The 22761-nt window shown below is 36.8% G+C and overlaps 1 protein-coding gene across 1 annotated transcript in view; it reads right to left on the bottom strand.

Moving 5' to 3' along the window:
• AKAP6 (A-kinase anchoring protein 6) overlaps window positions 1–22761 on the bottom strand; it is a gene marked incomplete at its 5' end in the record, with an annotated part of 228335 nt that overhangs the window by 64082 nt on the left and 141492 nt on the right. The window contains one exon of the mRNA XM_084264174.1: window positions 18170–18290. Within this exon, the coding sequence (XP_084120300.1) occupies window positions 18170–18290 (121 nt within the window). The remainder of the gene's footprint in view (window positions 1–18169; window positions 18291–22761) is intronic.

Here is a 22761-nt window from a genome sequence, read left to right on the forward strand (position 1 = left end):
ATTCCCATGCTCCAAATAATTGCAGACTTGCAACAAGCCCTGTGGGGGCGAGAAATACTATTCTTAAAATGGGAAACTGAGATACAGATGTACACCAAGTCCAGTGTCAGGGAAGATCTCTGATGTCCAAACAAAAGTCTTTTGAGATTTGCTCTGTCGTTCTGTCCAACAGAATGTATCATCTGAGCTCAGAGCTACTTAATTTTTTTCCCCCAAAAAAAATAATAAATTACCATGCTTATGATCCACTTTAATCATCACAAAAATACTTCAGTTCTAAACTCAGTAAATCTTTATTTCTACAGCACATTTAGGAACCAACAGTAATAGTCACCTTTAAAAGAATACATGAATGTAGTGACGCTGAACTCACTTCGTCTACTAAACAACTAGCAAGATAAAAACAAAAGAAACTTTTCTTCTGTTGGTTTCTATTTCCCCAGTTTCAGGTGCCTGTTTTCAAGGATTTATGCTGCCGCTAAATGTGAACTCTGTTATTTGCTGGCACGATGAAAGCTGAAAGCTTCTTCTCATCTCTATGGCATTCTGCCAAAACATACTCTGACAAAACTTGGGCCGATTCACAGATCTGAAGTTCAAGAAATTGTCATAATCTAATCTCACCACTTTTGTAAATTGTGCCGTAATCTTACTTTCTCTCTTTATATTAAGGTCTCAACTTTATGGCTTAGGAGAAAAATCTTCTGGTATTGCATCCAGCCCTGATTTAAAGATTCAAATGATGGAAAATTCATAGCATTCCTTGGTAAGATGAATAATAATCAGCTTCCTTCACTGTTAGAAACTGCATGGCTTGTTTCTAGTCTGAATTTGTTTAATTTTAACTTCCAGCTGTTCTATCTTTTTATTCTTTTGCCAATAGCTTGAATTTCTGTGAAAGCATGACGTTACTACAAGAATCAAATATGAAACCAGATGACTTCCACCAATCTCAGGCTAACTCTGTTTTGTGTTTCCAGGATTACAATTTATAGAACCAAAACACAGAGAAACTGAACAATTTTTGCAGAGACTGTTGAACACAAACTGCTGATACTCTTAAGGCTTGATTCTTCCTAGGGCTGTCAGAAAGCCAATTTTTGATAACTTGGCCCTGATATAAATGAAAAATAATGGGTTTAGATTTGATTTGTGTTTATGGATATCATTGCTGGTACTCAGGTTTTGGCTTCTATTTGTTAGGCTCTCTTAGTTCACTCACAGGGGGGTTTTTTCTGCTTCTATTCATACTGGGAAGGAGAATGTGGAGCAGGGAAAAAAGACCATAGCAGCAGATATCAATGAGAATTTCACCCACAAGTAGATTATTTACTAGTATATGCCACCAGCTGCTCCAGAGTCACTTCTGAAATTATAAAGTTGAAAGTGAAGTGATCTTGACAGACCAGGTAATCTGCCCCTTTGCGTTTAACATTTTGTAATGAGCTTCTCTGAAACCAGCACCTAGTGTAACTCTCATATATTCAGCAAACCTGCCTTTAAGCAACTAAAAAAGAATATTTCTGTAAAATTAACATATAATGCAATGAAAAGGTAAAAGTGGATTTTTGATAAAAAAAAAGCAAACAGAAAATGCACAAGTTAGTGTTGACTTATGTTTCCTCACTGAAACGCTCATCTATGTGCTCTAAGCAGACTGATAAACTGGTGACTATAGGATCGATATTCAAATCTATAAAACACTTGCAATGTCAGTGGATTTTGAGCCTGCGAAGTTATTGCTGTTTTAATGTCTGAATGCTATGTAAAGAAGATGAAAAACGCATGTCTTGAAAAGAGATGCATATATCTGAGACAAAATGAAATGCTTCAAAGGACTGCAGCAGCTGGAAATATTGGGACAGAAAGCCAGTAGCGGAGTAATAAGAATCAAATTCAGGAGATTTTGAATCTACTTCAGCTATAGTGAACACTAAGAAAGACACAAACTTTTGTCTTTCTGGCATTCTCTCAAGACATTCTGGTCCTGCTTTGTGGAAAGCTTATCCTGGTAACCATGTATGCCACTGTAGCTGTCTGGCTGATGTCTTCAACTTTAACTGTTGTCTGACCAGTCCTGTGTTTTTCAGATTTTTTAAAGAAATTAATTCTTTAATAATATAAATAAGTGACTTCAATACTTAAATTTTTATGGTGACAGAATCTTCATGAATGGTATCTCCACTTCAATGACATAAATAAGGTGGTTTCATGTCTTAGTTTAAGCAGCTCTACTTCCTAGCTTAGCAATCATTTTATAATTATTGACAATTCCAAAAATAAAAATTAAGTATATACTGTTGAATACTCCGTCTTCTTAACAGTACTGGGTTCCTTTTTTCAAATCTACATCTTGGGCAACTATTTTAAGTCATTTCGATAGCTATTATGCTAGAGGTATAATATGTTGCTATAGAACTAAAGTTTAAAGAAATTAATGTAATGAATACACATTTTAGAACAGGTCATAGAGCTTTTGTACATTAACTGACTACACTAGCACTACATTAACCCTATTAAAGGTAATTTTTCCAGCTCATTGGTGATTGGCATTTGGTACTGATGTTTGAAGAATTGCCATTGCATTGATTTTATTCTTTGCCTCTCTAATAAAGTGTGGAAGAAATGGCAGAGGCAGAAGTTAACTGTCCTTTGGTAAAGCCATTAAGCACTTAAGAAAACGGTTTGAATATTTAAACCATGCAAAAATCTTTAAGGACATTATATATGTTTTTAATTTCACAGCATTTTGTAGGCCTGGAAAAGACCCACTAGTATGAATACATTCACATTTGATTGGCACAACAAAAAAGACCAAGTTAAGATTACAAACCCCACACTCACGGAATAATGCCATCTAACAACAGAAGTTTTAACAATTATTGTTCCCCCTTCTCAAGACGCGAGTTTGGGCCTATGCTGACAACACAGTGTAGTAGGACACCTGGTGGTCATAGCAGCTAATTATCCGTGTTAAAATAAGGCTAAATTAAAGGGCCATGCAAAGAAAAGATAAACATGAAAGAAATGCATAAAGACCATCAACTAAAGCCTACTGGAACTAATATAAGTATATAGGAAAGAGAGTGCTTCTTCATCTGATCGTGGCTTTTCTGGGAGCACTCACTGCTTGAAGCAGGACACCAAGGTTCATTGAGTAATGTTTTCTTGTGTTAAAAACCAAGGTACCTAAGTACCTAGGCTTCTCCAAGCCACTTCATAAAATAAACTTCTATAACAGGTCAGTTATACTCATTATACTCCTCAGCTTCCTAGGCAAGACCAGAACAAGTTCTGAATCAAGAAAATTCATGACTGCTTTCCAGGAGCTTCCCTGGGAACCTTGAACACCTTCCTGGGTGCACAAAAATACATTGGCCAGCACCATTACTTAAAATTATGTAGAAACTGAAACTACTATACCCACAGATCTGGGTCCAAAAATCAAACAAAACAATTACAACAGGCAACAGAACAAGCTATTGTTGGTACTGTACATTGAGACCCACAAAATAAGTGGATATGGATTGTAAGGTCACTGCTGACTAGTGACAAGGAACTGAGGTTCCTTGAACAGATGAGTTAAGGTCAACACTTCATAAAGATCCTCAACTGTCTGATGACTTGACAGCTAGGGATCAGCACATGGGAGAGTGTCTGGTTTTGAGATTTACTCAATCAGAATTTTCTGGTGTTAAAATCTATAGCACTAAGCTAGCAAATTCTGCCCTGGCAGATTAAGTCAGCAAGCTAAAAGAATACAACAAAAATTCAAAGATGCAGCAGTCTCTGAAAAACCTGGAAAAGGGACCATATGCTTCAGGAGGAAAGATTTTAGAAAGTGTCACAGAGCAAAACAGTATGCGTATGACTGGAAATGAGTGTTTGGTGCTATTTTAGTCTTATAAAACCATAAATATCAATATAAAAGCCTTTTTTCATAAGAACTCTACATCAAATTTATGACCAAATCAAATGCATGATACAAAAGGTCTATGCTGATTTTAATCAAACCGAATACCTAAACCATCAGCTCTCCCATCACTGTAGGTCTCTATGTTTGGAGCTGACCCAGACAGAGATGTTCAGAACATATATAAGCACCTATGTGCATAACAGCTTTTAAATGATGTTCAAGTTATAATAGTAGTGTATTTCTAGTGATTGGTTTGAAGGGAAGGTAACAGGAAATTGGTAGAAGATTCATTTTCTGGCATGAATTCACTTGGGTAAAATGCAGGAAATATGTTTCCTCACTGTTTAAACATGAAGGGACAAACCAGAAAATTTCAGCTATCATGTGAGCATGCCTCAGCAGCAAGGTTGGGATTTCCTACCTGCTGGTTTGCCATGGTGATCAAAAGCTGTGTCTGTAGAAATGGTTAGTTGGCAAAGAGAGAATACCCAGCCGTTCAGCCAAGAAATAGCTTGTGGGACACATGGCTTTTAAAAGAGATGCAAGAAGCTCCTCGCATCTGTCTTACCTATCCCCGCAATAAGCAATTCTGCTTGCTGTTGCCTGTTGCAGTTGGGCAGCAATATTCTACCTCCCTTTTAATCTAGCTTCTAACAGAAAGAGTTGAATTTTAACTAATGTGAGCCAAACAGAAACATTTTCCATGAAATGCACGTTTTATTGCTTAACATTTTAATACTCTGAGTAACTCTGAAATGTGCCAGGAATAGCAAAGCTCACTTATTTAGCATTTGTGTTGTTATACAAAATACCTGTATGTAGATATGTATTTTACAGACAACTGAACTAACTGAAGACACATGTCTTTCTTTAAATAACTGTATTCTCTTTGCTTTGATCTATACTAAGTTCCTAACTATGTCAATCTGCTTTTATGGACAACTCAGTACTGTTCAGTATTTTGTAGAAATATCTAGCACCTGAATTGAGTTTAAAAAAATGGGGGGTGGGTCTGTTTGCAGCTGGAGCTGCAGGTGATGTCTTAAAGGTGAGATTTTGCCCATCAGTCAAGTTGTGGTACCTCTCCTGCAAGACTAGTGCATGTTGCTTCTGGTCAAGCTACACATTCCTAGTTTCCTTGATTTCATAAACCAGGGCTCTCTGTGGATCTCTGTTAGAAGGAACACTGCTTTCATTTTTTCTTAACCCTATGCTCATTCCCTACTTATACTGTTATGCAGGGAAAAGTGACAGAGGAGCTGCTACAGGAGCACTATATCACTGGGAGATTCTCCTAGAGTTCTGCAGTTTTGATACCTTATTTCTTTGAAGTAGAAGACCACAGCTCAGTCCCTTAAAATAGTTTTATTAGTTAAGAACTGGTATCTTCCCTCACCACTTTATTTGCCTTTGGTCCTTTAACTTTTTTTTTTGGTCACTCTGTATTGATCATGGCATCAATACATAGGCTTTTGCCAAGTGTGCAAAAAAATTGTAGAAACGGTTGTTCATCTCTGCGAAAGACTGGACAGTTGTTCTGTCAATTGTTCTGACTGTTTCCCGAAATGCTCCTGGTTTCTCATGTCCACCACAAAGCCCTTCAAAAATCAACAGATTCCACCTACAGGTGACTCAGATTCTTTCAAGTTTTCTGCATTTAGAGTAATACTCCTGTCCAGTTTTCTGTTTAGGAGATGCTTATGGATTGCCTCTGACATTTCTGTTTCCTATGTTTAGATTCCCATCAGGTACTCAATTAAAGAAAGAGTGCCTGGTCCATATTACACTGGAGTATCTCTAGACTGATAAAAGCCTCCAGGTACCTGATAAAATAGGCAGCAAAAAAGTGACTGTGTTGTTCATTCAGATCAAAATGCCAAAATGGGTTTTTGACATCATGGTGAACACTGAAAAAAAATTTTTAATGCAACCCACACTTTCAATATTTTGTTCAATGATTTGGAATCAGTTTACTCCAGGATTTTCTGACCATTATTAGCTCATCCACTCTGCATTACTATCTGTGGGTGCACAGTCTCTGCTTTGCCACGGTGCCTTTTTCAGCAGTTTTCTACACTAACAGAGTTCTGTTTTGGTGGACTCCAGGGTGATTTATGGGCTTTTGTTCTAACTTCAGTTTAACATCTAAGTGTTCATTTTCTTCAGACGTGTGATATTTGGCTAGAATGCTACGGAGCAACCACAGCAACTTTCCTGTTTATTTCAGGTACTTCTTTGACTATTGCCTTCCAATTGAAACCAGAGCTGTGGCCACGAGTGTGTAGAATTCTTGTAAAACAACTGTAGTAAACTTTTAAGTAATGACATCTCTTATTTCAGGAGTTCCTTGTTGACTGACTACGTTTATCCACTGGACTCATAATGATTTCATTGCACATCTGCAGTGCTTGGTTGCATCTCTCCAGTCTAATTTTGCTCCTTATCAGTGCTGCACTGCAGCTGGCTCCACAATCCAGCTGGTATCAAATTAGTCATTGATCTAATAGCATAGTTGCAAATATAGCAATTGAATGCCTGGCAGCCTTCTGCATTACCAGAACACTGAGAATCTTTAGATCTGCCTAAGTCGTATCACAGATATCTCCTTCTTCACTAAAACCTTAAATTCTTAATGGTTTCCAACACTATATTTTAATTTCAAAGGTAGCTGCAATATTCAATCTGTCTGGTTCGCTCTTTTTCTCAAGAACATTTTTCCTCTGCTTTTCATGTTGCCCTTTACACAACTTATGTTGCACTAAAATGCCTACATTTTCAGACAGTCTACATCTGCCCCGCTTCATGGGTTCTCCCAACTTACATCTATGTGTGTGTTCTGCTGTTTCTGTTTTGGCACCTCTCTGGATAGTTTGGCCACTGTTTGGAGGTATATACTAGACTGACTTTACTCTAACGTCTTCCCTGTGAAGGGGAGCTGTACATTTCACAAGCGATCCTGGGGTGAGTGCTCGAGTTCCTGGCACCATACCATATCCTCTGCTCTGTTTCTGATGTTGGTTAAAATGACCTTTTGATAGCTTTAAATTTACTTAGAATTATCTATATCATTCTGAACAATTCTTTTTAGAGACAAAAATCTTGTTTCTATTGCCTCAAAGCAAAGCCTTTTTTTTTTTTTTTTCTGGAGTTACCTTTTTCCTGGTGCTCAGAAATATACCTATCTATGTCCTATGATTTTTAGGTGTTTTTTACCAAGTAATCACAGATAATTCCTTCCACTCTAATGTGACTGTTGTCTCAGATCTCATATGCTACATTTGGGAAAATAAGATGGAAGAATATTCCATCTTAAACTGGCTCTTTATTCACTCTCTTGATTGATTCATGAACCTTGGTGAGCCCAGGGAGCCCAGACCAATAGTCTTTACCTACAATGAAACATGCACCTTTGTGCCTAATCCTCTGGGCTCAGTATATTCATGAGTTGATGAGGAACTGCTGTTGGGCCATATTTAAAAAAAAAAAAAATCACCCCAGATATTTATTAAAACTGGATCAAATATCTATCTTCATATCCACTGTCAATTTAGTCAGCATCTTATGAATTTTACTTTTCACTTAGCAGAGAAACTAACTGCACAAAGAGTCTCTAAGGCTCATACAACACAATGGCCACAGCATTTAACCATTACTGTTAGAAAGAGCAATGGACAGAAAGGTCTGTAGCTTAGCACATAGAGGCAAAGGTGGAAAAGGGGTGATTTTCATCACCTGCTTTATTCTCTCTCAACTATTGCATGTTTTAGCCTCTGGCATAAACACCTTATGTATTCTAGCAGACAGCTAACAAAAAAGAGACATCTAAAAACCATAACCAAAGATTAATTCAGGCAGAATTTCTAAGAGTAGAATTTTTCTTTGTCCAAGCTGAAACAATAAGGAAACTAAACATTTTCAGATGGAATTTTTTCCTATTTTCTATCTTTTCTTTTTTGTTTTTTCCTGGGACTTGGGGAAAAAAATGGCAACAATCTTCCATACTCACACTATGAGACATTTGATTATTGCCTTGCTGGAGAAAAATGAACCCTGACTGTAAATGACATAAGCTTACTGAAAACAAAAAAAATAGAGATGGATTTTTTGAGTCAGCAAAGTGGGATCACATAACTAACTACTTCTCACCTCTGATGGTGTTTATTTGATCTCTTCACACATCACAACATACTAGGAGAGCTTGGGAACTATTGTTCTTCCACCTGCATAGCAGACACATAGCCCTTCTTGATGAAGGCCATCAAAAACCATGTATGTCAGTCTCCATACATCATTCAAAAAGGCTCATGTTCACCTTTAGTAAGTTACCACCTGAAAAAAAATCTAGCAGTAATTCTGTATCTATCACCTCCCATTTCTAAGAAAAATCAATGGGTAAAGCAGAGATGATCAAACTCCAGTGTAATGTCAGTCAAAATCTGGATGCTTCACAGCAGGGTTTCTACCTGGAATATTGCATAGACATGACACAATGGTACTAAAAACCCTTCTTTTCATGATAACTGAGAGTCAGTCAGAGGTAACGCTGAGTGAGGCTGATCTTCATAACCTCTTTATACAATCAGTGGAGAGAGAAATGAGAGAGAAAAGGTTTCCTCTGAAACTATTTCAGAGTGTTAAACTTAAGCTTCTGCTCTGAATCACCCATTAGAGGAAGCTCCTCATGACAGAGGCTGGACTACTTAGCTCTCTTAGTGGACTATTCACAGATGACCCCTTCTCTCAGTGTATCACTGGGGGAACTACAACCTCTCCATAGCCTTCCCTGCAGCCTGTGACAGTGTGCTGCTGGTCCACCCAGTGACACAGCTGGAGAACATCCTGTACACCTGTAACAGCACTTGTCATTCTGCATCAACAGAACGTGAAGAACTGCTGTCTTACCCCAAAAGCATCTCTCCATAGAGCCAACCTTGACATTTACACGTCACAAGTGCTGGAACACTATAGCAACCACGCTTTCTGCAATGCTCAAGTATCAGCACCCACAAGGAGTTAAGAACCACTGGCGTTTCTCACTGGCCACAGGAGTTGGCTGGAACCTGCCCTAGGAGCCCACTAAACCCGATGCAACCACAACTGCAACAATTATGAATGAATTTATAGTGATGGCTTATCTTTCCTTGTTAGAAGGAAAAGATAGCACAAAATGCTGTAGCTATTTTAGTACAATGTATTAAAAACGTATACACACAGTGTAACAACATCACCATACCTGAAGTATGTTAAAAGGTTACAAATAGAAATAAATATTTTATATGAATATTTTGAATTGATATTTTACGTATTTTCAGTACATACATATATTACATACAAAATAAAATTACAAATAAAATACATATAAAATAGAAATTCAGGAGTTTATAAACTGGTATACTTCACTGCAACCTATTTTTTATAATTTAGGTATGTATGCATTGAATGTATTGCCACTGAAAGTTTATTGAGATTTAGTGAATTTGGGTTTTATATAGAAAACCTGCTAAAAAGGTTTTCTGTAGTCATTTTTTTTGTTTAGTTTCAAAACAGAAATATTACAGTATCAATTATTTATGAGGTATATTGATGAGAAGTAATTGGGAAAGAAAATAATATTTTCTGTGTTACGTTTATGAAACAAGACATCATGGAAAAGCACATAATTCCTATGAGTTTTGAAAAAAAATAAATACATTTCTCCTGAAGTATGAGGTGAAAAAATTGGCAACTAACATAAGGAGTAGGGTAATACTATTGCCCCATATATTTTTTGCTAGAGATTTTTTTATCTTTGTCCCTCTAAAAAAACCAAAGAGCTGCTAAAAAACCAAGAACATGTCCACACACAACTTGAAAAATGATGTTGTCGTGTTATCAACACTTCTAATTCTATTTAACTTCAGTATCTTATTTGCTGAGGCCAGCGGAAGGCAGCTTCAGAGCAGCCACGTGCACAGACACACTGCACACAAGGTGGTTTGTCACAGTGTGACACCCATGAGACTCCCTGAGACAGGATGCTATGGCTTCTGTGAGGTTTGTGGGCTCAGGATTACTGGACAGCCACATGGAAGCAAAATATCTACAGAAATGCATAGAAGACACCATCCCCTGACCTGATAGAGCTATTTTTATGTTCTATAAGCATTGTATAACATCTTAAAGATAGTACATGGTTCCACAACCAAGAACAAAGGCTGTGAAATATTAGGCTACAGGTTCTGAGATGCAGTGTGGTAGAGTAACCAGTCCTGGCTTCTTCAAATTTCTTTATCTTTACAGCAAGCTGATACCCCTTATTTGGAATTATTGTATATGAGACTTCATGAATTATTTGTGAGTGAGATTTCACAAATCACTTCATGAGATGTTTTCAGTCAGCCAATTCATATGAACTTTCAGAAAATCTGCTGCAATACATTAAATACTGGCCTCAGAGCAAGCAGCTCCTACGACTCAGCACTGCTTACATGTGGTCTGCATGTGATCCAGTGTGTTAGGAAACAAGAGGATACAGATGACTTAAACTTCTTTAGACTAAAGGATAAAATTTTGAAAGGTTGTGTTACAAACAATGTAAATCAGAACACGCCCATGTTTCAGAGCATCATATGGCCTCTTTAGGGCATTGAAGAACATTAAAGCACCAGTATTTTTGTCCCTGTTGTTTGCATGTATAATGGCACAAGTTTAAGACTATTTCTTAGGGACTCTCGGTCCAATGATTAAGCTAAAGTGCTGCTACACTTCAGCTGTTCTTACTTGTACTTCAGAGAATGTGAATATTTTAGCATATCTGAGACTAATCTCCAGCCCTTTCTACCTTGTTCGGACACTAGGCACCCCTAGCATATAGACAGCAATGAAGGCTCTAATTTCCATCATCCTTTGGGGTGAATTAAGGTGCCATTTCCATTTTTTAAAAACTAAACATGCTCAATGAACAGAAACTGTCTTCGGGTAATTTACTGCTGGACATTCGCATTCAAACCACCCCAGCTGAGTGTGCCAGACTATTCAGTGCTGACTATTTGACTATGCTCTAAGGTCTCATTGCTTGGGACCTTATCCTACCATTTTATACTAGCAAGGGCACAGAGACAGAGCATGTGGAGTTGACTAAGATGCTTGACGTGATGACTGTAAATTGTCCACGTTTTGCAGCTGTAGTAAGGAATGGTGATGACAGCTATGTGGTACGCATTTACTTTTGTTTGAAGTCGAATGCCTCTTTCATTCTAGACACACTGCTTTAATCTCCCAAAAGCTGTGAGGCTTTTGCTACAAGCTCAGTAAATACTGCTTTGCTACATGTGAAGTTCATCTTCAATGTCATGCTGGGAAGAAATGGGAGAAACCCACTTACTCTTGTGAAATACATGAAGCCACTTCTTGGGGAAACAGAGGGAGTCTGGTCCATAGAAATTACAACACTGCCTTTAAAAATGCATGTTTACACTTTAAATATATTGTGAAAGCAACCAAGAAAATGTAAAAATATTTTTCAAGTTATTTCTTTATCCGTTCTCTGGACCTACTTTGTATTTCTGCAGACATGGCAATAAGTGTTTTCCTGTTGTAATTATATGAGACATTAAAACTTACCAATTCTTCACTTCAAGTAAGACTTTTTGCCAACAATGATTTTCTTTGCTGCTTTTTAACATACACAATTTGCCAGAAGTAGCAAGGAATTTAATCATATTACAAAGTTAAACATATGGACCACTGAAGAACGAGCTGGTTGTTACAGGATGTGTCACAAAGGAGTTTTCACTCTGTTCTCCAGTGCAACTGAAGTGAAAATACTTGTGTAGAAAAAGTTAACCATTTTCATCACCCCCTGAAATAAGAGACTAGGAAGCTTTGCTCAGTCAGATCCTGAACTCAGTTGATGTTCTAATAGCAGTCAGATTTATATTGTTCCTTGGGGTATCTGGCTTTTTTGAGACCACTCACAAAAACCAATTGATTTTCCTACCTAGTGTGGAAAGTCATAGAGGTTCTGTGTCTATAGGGGAAATAGAAACTCCAGGGTAGCATGTGGAAATTACTGAACTTCATGAAGAACAGTAGCTGAAGTCAGAGTTTTGTGCAAAACTTAGCTCAGTCATTTTACTATATGTGACAGTTGAAAACATGTTACAATGCCAAAGGCAGACAATAAATTCCATTGAGGATGTATCAATCCATGTCTGTAGATGTAAGTGCTGTAATTTACTACATCTAATGAACATCTCCATTGATATTATTTAGCAGAATAATTGTTCTTTTTTTTTTTTCTTAAGTGTTTTATATGCTTTGTCAGATAAAATAAAAGTTTTCACTTTGGGACATAATTTGGGACATAATTTGCTGATAGCATTAAACTCATATTTCAAAGAGGTGGCAATTTTTGCAAGGTAGCCTAAAAGTTTATTAGCAAACTATAATGACTATTCTGATTGCAATTAAAAAACCCTTCCAAATGGGTCAACACACCTAAGTGCTATCTGCAATCATTTAGGTTTTAACATCATGGTTATTACTTATTATCTGGCTGCACAATGAGATATTGATTACTTTTAACCTTTAGATCTAAGAATTCAGGAAAAGTCGAGGTAGCGGCACAGCTTACCTTTTCTGTCTGGTAAACTTATGGCCTTTAGTGGAATTCTAATGATTCCTATTGGCAAGACAAATCTGAAATTAGTTTATTCTCTTGGCTCATACAGAAATGATGACATATCTAAAAATACTGCATGCATAGCAGATTTGTAGTTACTACCTATGAGGGGTTCAATTCTGCAGTGTGCTGAGAGCTTCCTCTGAAGTGATGATCATCATCTTCTCCCACTGTTTTAGCAGCTCTGTGCAGGCACTAACAGATTACCAGACAGACAGAAGGCATCCTGGACCGTTCAGAATATGCAGTGTAGGGGCAAAAATCTTCACGATTTCTAGTTTATAACCAGTCCCCTAAGCATATTATCCAAATATATCACTCTACAGGCTGTTAATCTTTTAATAAGTTTTCTTTATATGGAAAATCTGCTTGAAATAAAGACTGAAGTACAATGTGGCTTCAGTAGGTACGCAGGACTTGTTTTAAATGGAACAAAGTAATCCAATTAAACTAATCTGTTTTACAAGTTAAAATGATACGAAGCACATTAATTGATCCTTATAGTCTGCTGCTATTTGAGCCCTCTCTCCATGCAGCATTTGGAACTGCTTTGCACGTCTGTATCCTCTAACAGCAGAGAACTCAGTCCCCCAGTTCAGGAGAATTATGGGCAAGAGAAACATATAACTGTTATGTGTTAGATTAATTTGCAGAACACTTGGCATTATTATTGCCAAGTAGTCAAATTGTTCCAAGTTGTTCCGGAAGGTTGTTATTAATAGTATGTTTTCTGAGGAAAGTTCTGTCTACTTTTGGAACTGCATTTCTGTTGCCAAGGAAACTCCTTGAAGCACAGCATTCTAGGAGCACACTGCTGCTTTTGTTTGCCAGTATCCTATTCATATCATCTAAGTAAGCACTTTACATACTTCAGCCTCCAGTTTCAAATGTTTAAGTTTTTCTGTATTTATATCACCGTGTTAAATATAGTTTGTGCTTCTTTCTAAACTCGGGGACTCTTGTAAGATTATTTTAACACTTGCATTAAAGGACAGGGTGGTGGTTGTGGGGTGGGGTTTTTTTTTCGCAAGTTTGCAATAAATTAGTTTTAATTTGAATAATAGCTCCATAGGTTATAGCACTAGTCCTTAAGTGTTAATTATCTTTTCACTCTGAAATTAATGTAGTCATTTCCTACTGACTCCTCTACACCATTATTGAAGTGCTGAGGAAAACATGTCATTGAGTTCTGAGCCAGAACTGTTGTTGTGATTAATCCTGGTCACATGGCCAATCTCTGCCAAAAGGAGATCACTGAAAAAAGGTGACAAAGACAGTGATTTCCTGTCAGCAAAGAGTACGACAGGGCTGTCTAGAAGTGATGCAAATGAGGGAAACTTTCACCACGGTTTGTTTGATCCACTCAGGGCCACAGCACATGAGCCAGAGAGGAAGGCACAATGGAGCAGCAGCACACCCAGAGGGGAAAATGAACCGCACCTTCCGAAGAGGGATAGCTTTCCGTAGGGAAACAAAAACTTCTGGGAGAATTTTTTCCCCTCATCTTTTTTGGAAAGGTATCCTTAGCTTTGGATGTGTATTTTCTTGTTACTTAACAGGGTGAGCCGCTTCCCTTTAATGAAATAGTTTAGCAGTTAACCGGCTCAAAAGCAGAGTCAACTAAATGTTTCCCAAATCTTTGCACTACTGTGTGTCTTTTTCCATCTATCATTACCTTCGCTGCTGAACACTGAGTAGTGCAAGATTTACGGCTTTTGCAGTTTGAATTAAAAACCCGATACATTACTTGTAATCAGACAGAAAAGCATCATTCCTTTTATTTGATATTAAAAAATGTTTAGTTAATTTTATTCTGAACATACTAACAATTTTAACACTCATACTGTACTTATTTAAATGGGGTTTTAATCTAACACAATTAAGTTTTGCAATTAATCTTGTGAGGAAAATGGAAAGAATTATCATTAACTTTTCTGCCTAGTATACTCATTTCTAATCTCCACTGTTCCTGTAAATACTGATTTGCTTCATTTTTGAGCATTCAAGGTACAGAATTACTCAAGTTCCCACTAAAGGGCTAATTAACAGAGTTTAAATTCTTTGGGTTTGATCCTCCAGTAACAGCATATGAATACAGCTGAAGTCAATGCAAGTTCTGTGTACTTAGAGCTTATGAGATCAGGCTCACATGCAGTAGATTAAAATGAAATAAACATGATACATTTGGCATTAAACTGAGCTATTACAGCATTACAAAGAAGCAAAAGTCCGAAAACGTGGAAATACTCCTTTTAATTTTTTCTTAGTTAATAGGTAAAGTGTCAGAGGACAAACAAACTGTCAGCAACTTATTCCATGACTGCCATTTTATCAAACACTGGTTGATTTTCAAATCATTAGCTAGTGTAAGACTGTAAAGCTGAAATCGTTTAGGGCTATGGAGGAGAACAGTGAGGAAGAACAGTGTTCCCTATTTGTAAATTTTTGCTCTAAAATCTAGGAAATCTAGAGAAAGTTATACAAACGTATTCAGACTTTTTTTTTTTTTAAAAAGGCTGTGTTGCTCCTATTATATTAAGGGCAAAGTAAAACCTAGTTAAAGAGAGATAATAAGGATCCTAATACAAAACTATGAAGCTCCTGGAATATTACAAAACAAAATTAAGCTGAGAGTTGACTTAAATCTATATTAAATCTGAAAATAGAGTACTGGGAAAATAGTCTAACCATGAAAATGCATTTTATTTTCCCATATGCAATTTTAGCATTTATATATTACGTTGTGCTACTTTAATGTATGCTTTTCCCTTCTGATTTACCTGTTTTATCATTGCTCCTTCCCATTCATAGACTCCTTAGGGGCAATGATTACTGTTGGTAATAGTGATACCACAGCAGGTTCCCTGGCAGAGGCAGCTTGCTGAGCTGGCTCAGAGGTGCAATTACTTGTCAGCTCAATAACCGAGAAGAGGAATCTGTGGGTTTAGGAGAATCCACCAAAATGCAGAGTGCAATTAGCAGGTTCACATTTGAAGCTGTAACTGATAAAAAATAACTAAAGCAAGACCTGTGTTTTCATAACACCCCCATCATTGAGGAATCCTGATGATAATAATAGCTGCCTGAATTTCTCTTTGCAGATTTCTCTCCCTACAGACCAGAATGGCTGTGTTCCCTCAGTCATGAGCACTAGAGCATCCACCACTCTGTAAGAGCCTCCAAATAAAAAGGGTGTCAGATATTGATTAAAAAGAGGTTTGCTAGGCTAGTTTTATAAAACTATTAATACTGTTTTTGAGGGCATGATTCATTGTTATGTGAATCTGTGAGGATGATAAAGACATAGTGATTTATCTGATCCCTCTTTGCTAATACAGAACTGTTCCCTCAATTACATTTGCTAATGTTTTCTTTTGTCTACTTTTAAATGTCTGAAATTATGGGGCTCTCAACACTTCTTTGGAAGGTGGGTTTGGTTTTTTTTGAAAGGCTAATAAATCTTAATGCTATGCACTCAAGCTTTTTACATTACCTGCAAACATTCCTGCTTTATGGGCACTCCTTAGTCATCTCTTAACCAAAATCCACATTTCTAGTTAAGTCTTTTCTTCAATCCTTAACAATTTCCTTGCTGCTTTCACTAGAAAGGAATATGCAAAGAATATCACTGCAAGAGGGCAGGCAGTCTGCTTCCACCCTTTTTGAGCGGTTTTGCAGTGACCAGATAGCTCCTTTTGAGATGGGGCCTCTAAGGACGAGCAGATACCTTCTCTGTGGAAACTGCAGAGCAAATAAGCTGCATGTGCTTTGGAAGCAGAGCTGGTTTGTGCTGCACAGGCTACAGACTCAGCCACTCTCTCTGGAACAAACTGCATTCAGAAGTGTCATGCCTATCATAATATAGAATTTCATAATATTAAGAGACTATTACTTCCCATTTTGAATATACAATATTCCTCGTTTATCTACAATACTGTACTGCTAACTAATTCTTAAATTATTGCCCTCTTTTATTCCTCTCACCATACATTATTATCCCAGTCTTGCCATCTATAATTATTTTTAATGGTTACATTTGGGTATTAGAAAGGGGAGTATCCCAAATAGCACCTAAAATGCCTGGGCTGGATGCTTAAGCTTCGTTCCTTTCATATTGATTGATGGATTGTTTCCTTAAAATGTATGTTTATTGATTTATTTAGTATAGTACTAAGAGAAATTTTTTACCCATTTCTGACAGTGTTCATTTCTGTGCCTAGTCAGGGCCAGGACCATTAATGTGAGATTAAGTCTGATTTAGAAGGTAAGGAAAAAGGCATTAGCAAAAATAAGAAATGACTGTAAAAACAAGAAATGGAGGCCACTGAGTTAAACTCACTTGAAGTCTAAAATAGTTTGGACCTGAACTGCATTTCCATATATAAGTGTATTTTAAGTCATGTGACAACCCTTTCTCACATGAAAAGAGTAAAATTGGAAGGAGTAAAATGCAAGAAGACCATCAAAAAATTAGGATGCGAAAGAAAAAAAAATAATTCCATTTAAGAAATTCTCAAATCAGGCAATCATAGAAGAAAGAAAACAACTTCTATTTGACCTTGAATGTACCATTTATTTGATAAGAAATAAAAAAAAAGCTAGAGGGTAGTTGTTTCTTGTCATTATACTGTTGCTGATTCTGTGGTTAGTTATTAATTTTATTTTTTATGATTCACAATCTGCTCTTTGAAATATGCCATATGCTCAAAGCAATTCAAGGATGACAACTGTCAGAATTACTCCAATAAAAATTGCCTAAATGAGGAAGATTTACTGCAGCCTGGTATTTCTGTCAAAAGCCCCTCCTTTCTTTCCCTTCGACCACCCCATCCCCCCCAAGACCATAGACTACAGCTTCTCATACACACACAAAAGTCTGAATCAATTTTAATATAAAATCACACATTTTGGGCAAGTCCTTAAAAGTACTGTCTAGCTAAAAGAAGTGATAAAGCTTTCCAGCCAAATAAAAGACACCACGCGCGTGTGTGTGTATAAGTATGTAGGTAGGTATGTATGTATGTTAGATGAAGACCCTATAATCAATATGCAAATTCAAAATCATCCTGCTGAAATCACAAGCAAGTGCGATGACTTAACATGACAATGTCTGCTTTATGTATAACTAATAAAAATTAAATTGAAAAGTCCTGTATCCTGGCAGCACCAAACCAAAATCAAGGCAAATTTCTTTCTTCCCAGAAGAGGTCTGAAAGGTGGATAAAAATCCAGCTGAAAGCTCCAATCAAAACACATTTTGTTAAATGCTACCATTTCATTTTTTTCCTTCATTTTGTTTCAGTCTATTTATTAATGCAGTTTCATTTATTTCTATTCATCTTGAAGACAAATCTTTGTCCTTCTATAGAATTACACCAAATAGAATGTGATAAAGGGAACTTTCTTGCAATTATGATGTCGGTGCAGCCTGTCAGCGCACAGGGGATGGAAATGAGGTTGGGGACAGGGAAGGGAATTCTAATAGACACCATGATACATACAATGAACGCAGCGATATCCTGTGAGAGAAAGACTTGTCAAGCTAATCAGATCTTCTATAGCTAGGTAAAGGCAGTAACGGTAGCGCTAACCTTGTAAAGATGCTGCTGCTGCTCCTCTGACATCATCAGGTCATGGCTGTCCATCACAATGGATTCCATGTCAATCAGCCAATCCCAGAGCTCCTGGTATTCTGAATCAAAGTCCAAAAGGCTGTAGATAAGGAACAAAATGTATTATGCATAAATACTGTGTAGTTGTTAAAATCTTGTATTAGAATAATATATTCTTGAAAACTCATGATGTTCCTAGTTATATTTCTAAAGAGACATTCTGTATTTATACAGAGTGGATGAAAATGAAAACTGAAATCCAATTTAAGCCAGTGCCATGACCTAAATTCAACAGCTAATGCCAAATCCTGACAACGGTTGGCGTACTACGCTGGCTTCAAAAATTTTGAAATAGAAATCCCCCATAGATGTTGCTGTTTATTGTTTTTTGAAGTGCTGACTTTATATTGAGCAAACTTTGCAACGATCATCTTGATATAATTCATATAAAAATATTATTTTCATCGAAAAATGACTCAATCCATTCAGCCATTCCTCTGCTGTCTATCTGCCTATCTCTGTAAATATCCTACATTTATTTTCATGGATGAGTAGCTAGCATTTCAACTTAACGCCTTAAGATAGGCTTGAGTGAATATGGTAAGCCAGTGAGAACTAAGGCCAGATACAGTATTAGACAGGTGTTCCCTACAGACATGTAAGAAACAAAGGTAAGGACAGGAAGTCAAAACAATGAATCCTTGAATAGCCAGCAATCATTAAAATTCAAAGGAGGATCACTACGGTTTTCAACAAAATAAATCATTAGAATAAGGAGCTTAAAAGGATTAATGTGATTCTCTATTGAAAGCCTAGTGAATAAGTAAAGCATAGATTCTTCTAAAACACTGTGATACAAGACAGAAGGTAGATGCTGAAAAACTGCACGTTCATCAGAAAGATACCCCTTGAAAAGGGATGTTCAAACTTGCAAAACTGGAACTAACAAAAGCCTTGTCAGTAGTATCAAAAAACCCCATATTGATCAAACAATAGTGCATGTTCCACGAAAGCCAATTTCTCCAATTATTAACAACTTTTTAACCATGCCATTAAAAAAATTAGTAGCATTTCAACAGAGAAATGATAAACTAAACATGTTTTAGTGTTATTAATGCTATTGCAGTTTCAGTTATTGAGTGCTGCATGCACGGCAATTTTGAAAGCTTATAGATAAAGTTGTGACAAGTAGAAATGTCTTTCTGCAAGAAAGCAAGCATGAGAGAAGAAAGCATTTGCCTTCTGTGGTATTATTTTCAATGAGTTGACAACAAAGGAAGTCTTGTATAATGCACAAATGTTGATTCCTGCTTCTGAAGTAACTCTCTAGTTTAATCCACTGTACTTAGTCTACTTTTACTCAATAATTTATGAGGTGCACTTACTTAAAATTGCCTGCTGCCCTGAGAAGGTAAGCGATGATGCTATTATAAAGAAAAGCAAGCATAAAAGGGCAAGTTACTATTGTTGAAATATAATAGTTTCATTTGGAGTTCAGGGCTTTTCTCCTGTTTCAGGAGGTATTTGACTCAGATATCATAAAACTAAACTCCATTTTGAATGGTGTATTTACAGTGATACTGAATCTTTATCCCTTCCTCAGAAAACTGTATAACCATTCTGTATCTTCAGCATCTACTGCTCCTTTTTTTTTTCCCTTCAGTCTTATCCAAATATTATCCCAAGAGATAAAAGTGACAGGCGGTTTTTACAACATATGTTTTAATCCTATATAAATCTGTACAGATTCTGTTGGACTTGGTTTGTTTGTACCCATGGAAATCTAAATCAAGATATGAAGATGATGGGAATCAAAGCCTACATTCATGACCCATTCCTGCCAGAATGGGATGGGATGCCATTGGAACTGCACCAGGAAGTTGAATGGGATTGTACTTGAATGGGCAGAACACGCGCTGGATCCAAACACTTGCTTTGCATCTACCACCTCTTAGTTGTGGTCCAATTCTGTCAATTTATTGGTGTTACAGAATGAATCAACATTTTAAAGAACACAAAAGCACTTTTCCCTGACCTTTATAAAACTGAGATAAGCACTAGGAACCAGCTGAACATGTTGATTTCTAGCTAAAGTTCTAAACAACTGAGAAAGAGAAATAGGATTCACTGGATAAAGCCCAGGAAAATATGCAAGATGTAATGGGGATTTTTTTTTCCCCTACAGTTTACATAACCTGCCTGTACTTTGGGGGGGTTTTGGTTTGTTTTCTGCTGTAAAATAAAGTAATTTTTAATCAAAGTTATTTGCCTGAGCATGAAGATAGTGAAGCCAGATTGCAAAGCATTATCTATGACTTTTAAAAAAAAATATTGTGAAATTGTTAATAGTTCTGAAGTAACTTTAAGCAAAAAAAAAAAAAAATCTTTGTTTTTAAAATTAATCTCACATCTAAATGTGAGATCTACTGATTACTATTAAATTACCATTTGGAAGAGGATGTAAGTTACTAAGCTGCTGAAAAGATAGTCAGAAAATCCAGCAGTTGTAGGATCAATGACAGGCTAAGATTAAAATGTACCTGTCAGTATTTCTGTGTTATATTGAATATTTCTTTTTTATTCAGAATCTATTTTTCCTGGGCTTAGCAGATTATTTTTTTCATATTGCCACAGGCAGAATCAGGGAAAGCATAACTCCTGAAATAATGATGTGTAGTACAGATGCAAGAACTATAGGAAAGATCTGATTTTTGGTTGATTATTGAAATCTAGCAATTGCTAATAAAGAATAAATTAGGTCATATGTTTATTATAAAAAAAACCCCCAACCAAAACCAAAATCCCCCCATTAAGGCTACCCAATCATTGCCAAGAAGAATGTTATAATATTAGCTAAAGGACAAGTAACTACAGCTTCCTTAATATAGGTTTGTCAGTTAATAAGATAAAACCATTAGCTACATAATAACTGAAATGACATTAAGAAAAATATTTTGTCTTGGTAAACAGGGAATCAGATATGCAGAGTTGCATGTCTAATCCCTTGAACCCTAAACATATTTCTTAAAATGTGGACATCAATTTATTATTTTGAATGAAAATTCATGAGCACCTTTCTCATGAGAAAACCAGTTCGTCTGTGGCATTAATAAATAAAAAGGAATGTGAAGCTATTTCCATCAGCCTTTTTCCTCATGTTTGACACACAGTTTGTATTATTTCTTTGATGGCATAACTCACATGGTATTTAAAACTATTGTAAACACATTGGTATGCCTACCCAAAAATATCAGGCAGACAAAAATTTTTTCAAGTTTCTGGGTCATCATTTTTTGGAACTTCTTTCCATGCACATGTTTTTATTAGAAGGATAGAGGAGAAATCAGAGCTCTGACCTTAATAAGTTTGAAACTGCCTTAATATTGTGCATACTTGAAACCCTTTTTAATACATTTATCTCTAAGTCTCCTTCATGAAGGTCCAATACTAGATGATGACAGGATCCCAGGTCCTTCAGGTTGTGCAACGGTGGTGTAAATATTGTAACCGTATCTCCCAACAGTACCTGTATAAATTCCTCCCTGATTTTGAGGGGATGCAGTATCTCCAGCCAGATCTACTATAATGTTTTATAGCTACTCTCAACTGCTCTTGGTTACCTCTTGCTGCCTGACCAGCTGGTGTTCTCCTGCAGTGGATATTAGTTCTCTTTCATTGCCACTTTACCCATTTCCATGCACATACATGAGAACACTATTGCTGTTGTAACAGGATCACTGTTCTGCAGGAAATCCGCTCTTTATACACCCACTGTCATCACACTCTTCTGCAGATCCTGCCTTACCTATCTCAGTTTATCTACTTCCTACATAATGCCACTTCCCAAATCTTTCCCCTGCTATATAAACAATTCTTCATTTACTACTACTCTTGTTCTCCCTGTAGACACTCTCCTAGGTCAAACTTCCAAAACAGCTAATGGACAGGTACCTTAATTTTCCCAATTGTGCAAATGGCTCCTTCTCCGAGGAGATCTCAGTCTCTAGCTAGGTCACCCTGCTTTGGAATTCCTGTCCACAGTTGGTTTGTCCACAGTTTTTATGCAATATGGAAATGTTCTATCACTGCATTTTCAAAGAGTTGAAAGGCATTTCTATCATCTTCAATATAATACCTCAGACTGGTTCAACTGGAAGTTTTCCATCTGAGTTCAGCCCACTCCAGTTTCTATAATGGCTGAATACATGGTACTGTGTAAGTCTCCCTCCAGTCCTTTGGTCCCGTAAACCTCTGCTGAGCCTCTAAGGGCTGGAATGGACCTAAGGGCCTGGAAAGTTGGCCACAGCCCAGAAAAGGTAGGGAACACTAGGAGATTACCATTCCCAGTAATAAGCATGTAATTACAAGTGCAAACAAGTGCATTTAAGAGCCTATATGCTTTACACGTATGGTATGTAGAATTATAAACACAACTTTTCCAAGAGGCTTGAAGCTTTATATCTTCTATCCTCAATAAAATCAAATGTCTGTTGATGTCTTACTGTCTCACATCTCCCACAAAATTCCAACCTTAAGTCTGGCTCACATTCAATTGTGGCTGCAAAATTAGA

This window comes from Gallinula chloropus, assembly GCF_964237585.1.
Source record: "Gallinula chloropus genome assembly, chromosome: 4".
Taxonomy (NCBI): Eukaryota; Metazoa; Chordata; class Aves; order Gruiformes; family Rallidae; genus Gallinula; species Gallinula chloropus.